General features: G+C 45.7%; 1 protein-coding gene across 6 annotated transcripts in view; it reads right to left on the reverse strand.

Moving 5' to 3' along the window:
• LOC122540867 (membrane frizzled-related protein-like) overlaps positions 1–10,857 on the reverse strand; it is a 79,758-nt gene that overhangs the window by 60,281 nt on the left and 8,620 nt on the right. For 5 of the 6 annotated variants that reach the window (XM_043677083.1, XM_043677080.1, XM_043677078.1 and 2 more), the window contains one exon: positions 3,096–3,224. In XM_043677083.1, coding sequence (XP_043533018.1) covers positions 3,096–3,224 — 129 coding nt within the window. Of the gene's footprint in view, positions 1–726; positions 853–3,095; positions 3,225–10,857 lie in introns of those variants that run through there. The other variant, XM_043677084.1, reaches the window with a different exon arrangement.

A 10,857-nucleotide genomic window follows, 5' to 3' on the forward strand; every position in this document is an offset into this window, starting at 1 on the left:
GGACAGGTTTGAGATGTATAGGATGATGAAGTACATGGACAGGTTTGAGATGTATAAGATGATGAGGTACATGGACAGGTTTGAGATGTATAAGATGATGAGGTACATGGACAGGTTTGAGATGTATAAGATGATGAGGTACATGGACAGATTTGAGATGTGCACTTGTGATGCCAAATGCTGGAAAAAAGATTGTTGTTTATCGACTGGCGTGGACTCAATGGACTGAAGGACTTTGAATTTCTAACTCTATGATGTTTGTCTGCACTGTTGACAATTTGGAGGCGAATCATGTCTGTTGGAATAAGAATGATTGATTTTACAATTACCACAGTCTCCAAAAGCATTCTTGATTATTTCCTCTGATTTCCCCAATCAGGGTTGACTGGGGTAAGTTAATGCTGCATTTGGTGTTGGGGTAGGACAGACTGAACCAACTGAGTTTCTCCTTTCCCTTTTCCATTGGTGATCTGTTTTCCAAGTTTATGATCCCAGTATTTCCTCTGAGCCATGTGCAAGTCATAACTGAGTCTTTGTCCGTCACAACTGAAATCTTCATTTCTTATTAGCTCATGGGCAGTCACACATCATTGAGCTGTAATATTTGGATTTATTGTCTATAAGGACAGTCACACAACGCTGACAGAGGGAGTCAGTGCTTGTGCTAGGCAGCCGAGGTCAAACAAAGGGTCACTACCTCCTGCTTCAACACATCCAAATACTCACGGACACTGAAGGTGATCAAACTCCCTCCGATAGCCAGGACGGTCACAATTACAGTCCCTATGACAAACAGCCAGACCAAACTTGAGCATGTGCCAGTTTTCCCACCAAGTGTTTCCCAGGAATCATTCACTGGATTAGGAAAAGATAAATTAATTAACAGCTTCCTGAATCCTTAGCCTACATCTTTGATTATTTCTTTTAGATATTGCTGAACCATCCATGCTGCACAATTGTCCATCTGTCCTATTCTCTCTTTGGGCTCTATCTCCACCCATCATTTACTCCTCATCCCACACCCCCCAGCCTATCTTCTGCATAAAATACATTTTCCTAGCTACCATCAGTTCTGAGGAAGGGTCACTGGACCCGAAACGTTAACTCTGATTTCTTTCCAGTGATGCTGCCAAATCTGCTGAGCTTTACCAGCAATTTCCGGTTTTGAATCCACTATCAATGTTGAGAAGCAATTGATCAAAAGAGCATTATAGCTGAGCTTGGTTCTGCTATGTGTAATGAACAGGAAAGCCCAAGGCAATTAGCTCATAAAGTTAGCTAACAGCACAGAGCAGGAATCAGTTGTGGGTCTTTCCATTTCTTGAGCTTCAGTACAATACCAGGAAAAGGATTTTCCATGAAGGAATTTCAAGAAGATCTTTCCAAATTAATTGTGGGATGTGGGCATCACTGGCTGGGCCAGCATTTACTGCCAAACTCTAGTTGCCCCTTAAAGGTGGTAGTGAGTTGCCTTCTTGAACTGTTGCAGTCCACCTGCTCTGGGTTCACCCACAATGCCTGTGAGGGAGGGCATTCCAGGACTTTGACCCAGCGACAGTGAAGGAACGGTAATATATTTCCAAGTCAGGACAGTGAGGGGCTTGGAAGGGAACTTGAAGGGGGTGGTGTTCCCATGTATCTGCTGCCCTTATCCTTCTAGATGGAAGTGGTCATGGTTTGGAAGGTGCTGTCTGAAGGTCTTTGGTGAACTTCTACAGTGCATCTTGTAGATAGTGTACACTGCTGTTACTGAGCGTTGGAGGTGGAGGAAGTGGATGCTTGTGCCAATCAAGTGGACTGCTTTGTTGTGGATGTGTCATATTTCTTGAGAGTTACTGCAGCTGCCCTGATCCAGACAAGTGGGGGGAGGGTATTGCATCATACTTCCCAACTTGGGCCTTGTACAAGGTAACCTCGATTATCCGAACGACATGGGTGGGCAATATTTTATTCGGATAACCAAATGTGCGGATAACACAGTTTACCCAAACATCGGGTTCTTGCAATCTTATTCGGATAATCTGAAATTCGGATAATCAAGGTAGCCTTGTAGATGGTGGACAGGCTTTGGGGAGTCAGGAGGTGAGTTACTCACTGCAGTATTCCTACCCTCTGTCTCACAACGTGGTGAGTTCGGTTGAGTTTCTGATCAATGGTAACCCCCAGAATGTTGATAGTGGGGGATTCGATAATGGTAACACAATTGAATGTCATGGGGTGGTGGTTAGATTTTCTCCTATTGAAGATGGTCATAGCCTGGCACTTTTGTGGCATGAAAGTTGTGGCCACTGGTCAGCCCAAACCTGGATATTGTCCAGATCTTGTTCCATTTGAACAGGGATTGCTTCTGTATCTGAGGACACACAAATAGAGCTGAACATTGTGTAATCGATGATGAGGTACATGGACAGGTTTGAGATGTATAAGATTATGAAGTACATGGACAGGTTTGAGATGTACAGGATGATGAGGTACATGGACAGGTTTGAGATGTATAAGATGATGAGGTACATGGACAGATTTGAGATGTGCACTTGTGATGCCAAATGCTGGAAAAAAGATTGTTGTTTATCGACTGGCGTGGACTCAATGGACTGAAGGACTTTGAATTTCTAACTCTATGATGTTTGTCTGCACTGTTGACAATTTGGAGGCGAATCATGTCTGTTGGAATAAGAATGATTGATTTTACAATTACCACAGTCTCCAAAAGCATTCTTGATTATTTCCTCTGATTTCCCCAATCAGGGTTGACTGGGGTAAGTTAATGCTGCATTTGGTGTTGGGATAGGACAGACTGAACCAACTGAGTTTCTCCTTTCCCTTTTCCATTGGTGATCTGTTTTCCAAGTTTATGATCCCAGTATTTCCTCTGAGCCATGTGCAAGTCATAACTGAGTCTTTGTCCGTCACAACTGAAATCTTCATTTCTTATTAGCTCATGGGCAGTCACACATCATTGAGCTGTAATATTTGGATTTATTGTCTATAAGGACAGTCACACAACGCTGACAGAGGGAGTCAGTGCTTGTGCTAGGCAGCCGAGGTCAAACAAAGGGTCACTACCTCCTGCTTCAACACATCCAAATACTCACGGACACTGAAGGTGATCAAACTCCCTCCGATAGCCAGGACGGTCACAATTACAGTCCCTATGACAAACAGCCAGACCAAACTTGAGCATGTGCCAGTTTTCCCACCAAGTGTTTCCCAGGAATCATTCACTGGATTAGGAAAAGATAAATTAATTAACAGCTTCCTGAATCCTTAGCCTACATCTTTGATTATTTCTTTTAGATATTGCTGAACCATCCATGCTGCACAATTGTCCATCTGTCCTATTCTCTCTTTGGGCTCTATCTCCACCCATCATTTACTCCTCATCCCATACCCCCCAGCCTATCTTCTGCATAAAATACATTTTCCTAGCTACCATCAGTTCTGAGGAAGGGTCACTGGACCCGAAACGTTAACTCTGATTTCTTTCCAGTGATGCTGCCAAATCTGCTGAGCTTTACCAGCAATTTCCGGTTTTGAATCCACTATCAATGTTGAGAAGCAATTGATCAAAAGAGCATTATAGCTGAGCTTGGTTCTGCTATGTGTAATGAACAGGAAAGCCCAAGGCAATTAGCTCATAAAGTTAGCTAACAGCACAGAGCAGGAATCAGTTGTGGGTCTTTCCATTTCTTGAGCTTCAGTACAATACCAGGAAAAGGATTTTCCATGAAGGAATTTCAAGAAGATCTTTCCAAATTAATTGTGGGATGTGGGCATCACTGGCTGGGCCAGCATTTACTGCCAAACTCTAGTTGCCCCTTAAAGGTGGTAGTGAGTTGCCTTCTTGAACTGTTGCAGTCCACCTGCTCTGGGTTCACCCACAATGCCTGTGAGGGAGGGCATTCCAGGACTTTGACCCAGCGACAGTGAAGGAACGGTAATATATTTCCAAGTCAGGACAGTGAGGGGCTTGGAAGGGAACTTGAAGGGGGTGGTGTTCCCATGTATCTGCTGCCCTTATCCTTCTAGATGGAAGTGGTCATGGTTTGGAAGGTGCTGTCTGAAGGTCTTTGGTGAACTTCTACAGTGCATCTTGTAGATAGTGTACACTGCTGTTACTGAGCGTTGGAGGTGGAGGAAGTGGATGCTTGTGCCAATCAAGTGGACTGCTTTGTTGTGGATGTGTCATATTTCTTGAGAGTTACTGCAGCTGCCCTGATCCAGACAAGTGGGGGGAGGGTATTGCATCATACTTCCCAACTTGGGCCTTGTACAAGGTAACCTCGATTATCCGAACGACATGGGTGGGCAATATTTTATTCGGATAACCAAATGTGCGGATAACACAGTTTACCCAAACATCGGGTTCTTGCAATCTTATTCGGATAATCTGAAATTCGGATAATCAAGGTAGCCTTGTAGATGGTGGACAGGCTTTGGGGAGTCAGGAGGTGAGTTACTCACTGCAGTATTCCTACCCTCTGTCTCACAACGTGGTGAGTTCGGTTGAGTTTCTGATCAATGGTAACCCCCAGAATGTTGATAGTGGGGGATTCGATAATGGTAACACAATTGAATGTCATGGGGTGGTGGTTAGATTTTCTCCTATTGAAGATGGTCATAGCCTGGCACTTTTGTGGCATGAAAGTTGTGGCCACTGGTCAGCCCAAACCTGGATATTGTCCAGATCTTGTTCCATTTGAACAGGGATTGCTTCTGTATCTGAGGACACACAAGTAGAGCTGAACATTGTGTAATCATTGGTGAACATCTCCCATTCCTGCCCAATGATGGAGAGAAGGTCATTGATGAAGCAGCTGAAGATGGTTGGGCCTAGGACACTATCCTGAGGAACTCCTGCAGAGATTTCCTGGAACTGAGGTGACTGATCTCCAATAACCACAACCATCTTCCTATGTGCCAGGTATGACTCCAACCATAAGAGAGTTTGCCCCCTGATACCCGTTGATCCCAGTTTTGCCTGAGCTCCTTGATGCCACACTCAGCCAAGTGCAGCCTTGATCTAAAGGGCGGTCTCTCTCCCTCCCCTCTGGAATCCAGCTCTTTTGTCCATGTTTGAACCAAGGCTGGAATGAGGTCAGGAGCTGAGTGGCCCTGGGGGGAACCCAAACTGGGTGTCACTGAGCAGGTTATTGCTGAGCAGGTGCTGCTTGATAGCTCTGTTGATGACACCTTCCATCACTTTACTGATGACTGACAGCCAACTGATGGGGTGGTAATTGGCTGGGTTGGATTTACCCTGCTTTTTATGTCCAGGACATGTCTGTGCAATGTTCCACATTGTTGGGTAGATACCAGAATTATAACTGTACTGGAACAGCTTGGCTAGGGGAGCGGCCAGTTCTGGAGCACAAACCTTCAGTGCTGATCCTGGAACTGTTGTCAGGGCCCATAGCCTTTGCAGTATCCAGTGCCTCCAACCATTTCCTGATATCACGCAGAGTGAATCGAATTGGCTGAAGACTGGTATCTGTAATGCTGGGGATCACTGGAGGAGGCCGAGATGGATCATCCACTTGGTACGTCTGGCTGAAGGTTACTGTGAAAGCTACAGCCTTATCTTTTGCCCTGATGTGCTGGGCTATTCCATCAAACAAAGAACAAAGAATATTACAGCACAGGAACAGGCCCTTCTGCCCTCCCATCCTGCGCCGCTCCAGATCCTATAACTAAACCTCTTGCCTATTTTCAAAAGATCTGTATCCCTCTGTTCCCTCCCCATTCATATATCTGTCTAGATACATCTTAAATTACGTTATCATGCCCGCTTTTACCACCTCCGCTGGCAACACATTCCAGGCCCCCACCACCCTCTATGTGAAGAGCTTTCCATGCATATCTCCCTTCAACCTTTCCTCTCTCACCTTGAACTCATGAACCCTAGTCATTGAGTCCCCCACCCTAGGAAAAAGCTTCTTGCTATCCCCGCAGTCTATACCTCTCACGATTTTGTAGACCTGAATCAGGTCTTCCCTCTTTCCAATGGAAATAATCTTAATCTATTTAACCTCTCCTCATAGCTATCACCCTCCATACCAGGCAACATCCTGGTGAACCTCCTCTGCACCCTCTCTATTGCATCCACATCCTTTTGGTAGTGTGGCGACCAGAACTGTATGCAGTATTCCAAATGTGGTCAAACCAAAGTCTTATACATTTGTAACATGATCTGTCAGCTCAATACCCCATCTGATGAAGGAAAGTATGCTGTATGCCTTCTTGACCACTCTATTGACCTGCGTTGCCACCTTCAGGAACAATGGCCCTGAACACCCAGATCTCTCTGTACATCAATTTTCCCCAGGACTTTTCCATTTATTTTATAGTTCGCTCTTGAATGGGATCTTCCAAAATGCATCACCTCGCATTTGTCCAGATTGAACTCCATCTGCTATTCCTCTGCCCAACTCTCCAATCTATCTATATTCTGCTGTATTTTCTGACAGTCCCCTAGACTATCTGCAAACTTGCTAATGAGGCAACCTACCCCTTCCTTCAAATCACTTATGTATATCACAAACAGCACGGATCCCTGTTGGACACACCACTGCTCACAGGTCCCCATTTTGAGAAGCTCCTTTGCACTATTACTCTCTGTCTCCTGTTGCCTAGCCAGTTCACTATCCATCTAGCTATAACACCCTGGACCTCATGCGACTTTACCTTCTTCATCAGTCTACCATGAGGAACCTTATCAAATACCTTACTAAAGTCCATGTATATGACATCTACATCCTTGCCCTCATCAATCAACTTTGTCACCTCTTCAAAGAACCCTATTAGATTTCCATGGCATGACCTTCCCTGCACAAAACCATGCTGCCTCTCACCGATTAGCCCATTTTCTTCCAAATGGGTATATATCCCTTAGTATATTCTGCAGTAGCTTCACTACCACTTACGTCAGGCTCTCAGGTTTATAATTACCTGGATTATCCCTGCTACCCTTAAACAAGGGACAGCATTAGCAATTCTCCAGCCCTCTGGGACCTCCCCCGTTTTCAAGGATGCTGCAAAAATATCTGTTAAAGCCCCAGCTATTTCCTCCATTGCTTCCCTCAGTAACCTGGGTTAGATCCCATCCGCTCCTGTGGACTTGTCCACCTTAATGCCTTTTACAGTACACAACACTTCCTCCTTCCTTATGCCGACTTGATCGAGAGTAATCAAAGATCTATCCCTAACCTCGACATCCATCATGTCCCTCTCCTCGGTGATTACCGATGCAAAGTACTCATTAAAAATCTCACTCATTTCTCTGACTCCACACATATCTTTCCTCCTTTGTCCATGTGTGGGCCAACTCTTTTCCTAGTTACCCTCTTGCTCCTTATATATGAATAAAAGGCTTTGGGGTTTCCTTAACCCTGCTCACTAAGGATATCTCATGACTTGTGTAGATTAGATTAGATTACTTACAGTGTGGAAACAGGCCCTTCAGCCCAACAAGTCCACACCGACCCGCCGAAGCGTAACCCACCCAGACCCATTCTCCTACATTTACCCCTTCACCTAACACTACGGGCAATTTAGCATGGCCAATTCACCTAACCCCTGCACATTTTTGGATTGTGGGAGGAAACCGGAGCACCCGGAGGAAACCCACGCAGACACGGGGAGAATGTGCAAACTCCACACAGAGAGTCGCCTGAGGCGGGAATTGAACCCGGGTCTCTGGCGCTGTGAAGCAGCAGTGCTAACCACTGTGCTACCGTGCCGCCCGTGTAGCCCTCTTAATTCCTCGTTTCAGATTGTTCCTACATTCCCAATATTCTTCCAAAGCTTCGTCTGACTTCAGTCACTTAGACCTTATGTATGCTTCCTTTTTCCTCTTAGCTAGTCTCAATTTCACCTGTCACCCATGGTTCCCTAATCTTGCTATTTCTATCCCTCACTTTCACAGGGACATGTCTGTCCTGCACTCTAATCAACCTCTCTTTAAAAGCCTCTATCAAATGTGGATTTCCCTTCAAACAGCTCCTCCCAATCCACATTCCCCAGTTCCTGCCAAATTTTGGGATAGTTGGTCTTCCCCCAATTTTGCACTCTTCCTTTAGGACCACTCTCGTCTTTGTCCATGAGTATCCTAAATCTTATGAAATTGTGATCACTATTCCCAAAGTAATCCCTCTACTGAAATTTCAACCACATGGACGGGCTCATTGCCTAACACCAAGTCCATTATGGCCTCTTCACGGGTTGGACTACTTACATACTGTGCAAGAAAACCCTCCTGGATGCTCCTTACAAATTCTGCTACATGGAATCCTCTAACACTAGGTGAATCCCAGTCAATGTTTGAGGATGAGGATATTTGTGGAGCCTCCTTCTCCTCCAGTGAGTTGTTTAACTATCCATCACCATTCATGACTGGATGTGGCAGGACTGCAGAGCTTAGATCTGATCCGTTGGTTGTGGGATCACTTAGCTCTGTCTATCACTTACTGCTAATGCTGTTTGACATGTAAGCGGTCCTCATTTTCAGGTATGCCTGGTGCTATACCTAGCATGACTTGAGTTGCTGGATCTGTTTGAAGTCTGTCCCATTTAGCACAGTGATAGTGCCACACAACACGATGGAGGGTATTCTCAATGTGAAGGTGGGACATTGTCTCCACAAGGACTGTGCAGTGGTCACTCTTACCGATACTGTCATGGACAGATACATCTGTTGCCGGCAGATTGGTGAGGATGAGGTCAGGTATGATTTTCCCTCTTGTTGGTTGCCTCACCACCTGCCGCAGACCCAGTCTAGCAGCTGTGTCCTTTAGGACCCGACCAGTGCTGTTGAGCCCCTCTTGGTGATGGGCATTGAAATCCCAACCCAGAGTACACTTTGTCCCCTTGCCATCCTCTAAGTGTTGTTTAACATGGAAGAGTATCAACTCATCAGCTGAGGGAGGACTGTACGTGGTAATCTGCAGGAAGTTTCCTTGTCCATATTTAACCTGAAACCATGAGACTTCATGGGGTCCAGAGTCAATGCTGAGGACTCCCAGGGCCACTCCCTCCCGACTCTATCCCACGGTGCTGCCCCCCCTGCTGGGTCTGTCCTGCCGGGGGGACAGGACATATCCAGGGATGGTGATGGTGACTAGGGCACAGTCATACTCATGGAATTATACCTTACAGAAAATATCAGGCTGTTGCTTGATGAGCCTGAGAGACAGCTCTCCCAGTTTTAGCACTAGCCCCTCGATGTTAGTAAAGAGGATTTTGAAAGAATATCAGGGCTGTTTCTGCCATTGTCTTTTCCGGTGCATAGGTTAATGCCTGGTGATTCATCCAGTTTCATTTCTTTAAGACTTTGTAGCAATTGGTACAACTGGTGGGCAGCACGGTGGCACAGTGGTTAGCACTGCTGCCTCACAGCGCCAGAGACCAGGGATCAATTCCTGCCTCAGGCGACTGACTGTGTGGAGTTTGCACATTCTCCCAGCATCTGCTTGGGTTTCCTCCGGGTGCTCCGGTTTCCTCCCACAGCCCAAAGATGTGCAGGTCAGGTGAATTGGTGATACTAAATTGCCTGTAGTGTTAGGTGAAGGGGTAAATGTAGGGGAATGGGTCTGGGTGGGTTGCGCTTCGTCAGGTCGGTGTGGACTTGTTGGGCCAAAGGCCCTGTTTCCACACTAAGTAATCTAATCAGGAAACTGAATGGCTTGCTAGGCCATTTCGGGGAGCAACTGACAGTCAACCATTTTTCAGTGGGTCACATGTCAGCCAGACCAGGTGATGATGGCAGACTTCATACCCTGCAGGATATTAGTGAACCAGATGGGTTTTTCCACCAATTGACAATGATCTCATGGTCATCATTTGATTCTTAATTCCTGATCTTTAAAAATAATTGAGTTTAAATTCCACCATCTGCCATGGACTTTCTGGATTAATCGTCTAGCAATAATACCACTAGGCAATTTCCTCCCCTATTTGTTTCTTGAGATGTTTCTTCATTTGTCTGAGTTAGAGGAGCAGCAGTTAGCAGTATTAGAATCTCCTGGCAGGAATATAAATGCTGGATATTCGATCATCTTGTCATTCTAGTGGTTGCAAACAATCTCTTACCAGGATTATCAGACCAGAAATGCTCGGCAAACCCCTTGTCATACAGTCATAGAGATGTACAGCATGGAAACAGACCCTTCGGTCCAACCCGTCCATGCCGACCAGATATCCCAACCCAATCTAGTCCCATCTGCCAGCACCCGGCCCATATCCCTCCAAACCTTTCCTATTCATATACCCATCCAGATGCCTTTTAAACGTTGCAATTGTACCAGCCTCCACCACTTCCTCTGGCAGCTCATTCCATACACGTACCACCTTCTGTGTGACAAAGTTACCCCTAAGGTCTCTTTTATATCTTTCCCCTCTCACCGTAAACCTATGCCCTTTAGTTCTGGACTCCCCGACCCCAGGGAAGAAATTTTGTCTATTTATCTTAACCATGCCCCTCATGATTTTATAAACCTCTGTAAGGTCACCCCTCAGCCTCCGACGCTCCAGGAAAAACAGCCCCAGCCTGTTCAGCCTCTCCCGAAAGCTCAAATCCTCCAACCCTGGCAACATCCTTGTAAATCTTTTGTGAATGCTTTCAAGTTTCACAACGTCCTTCCTGTAGCAGGGAGACGAGAATTGCACACAATATTCCAACAGTGGCCTAACCAATGTCCTGTACAGCCGCCATATAACCTCCCAACTCATATACTTAATACACTGACCAATAATGGAAAGCATACCAATCACCTTCTTCACTATCCTATCTACCTGCGATTCCACTTTCAAGGAGCTATGAACCTGCACTCCAAGGTCTCTTTGTTCAGCAACACTCCCTAG

This window comes from Chiloscyllium plagiosum, chromosome 36 (assembly GCF_004010195.1).
Source record: "Chiloscyllium plagiosum isolate BGI_BamShark_2017 chromosome 36, ASM401019v2, whole genome shotgun sequence".
NCBI lineage: Eukaryota > Metazoa > Chordata > Chondrichthyes > Orectolobiformes > Hemiscylliidae > Chiloscyllium > Chiloscyllium plagiosum.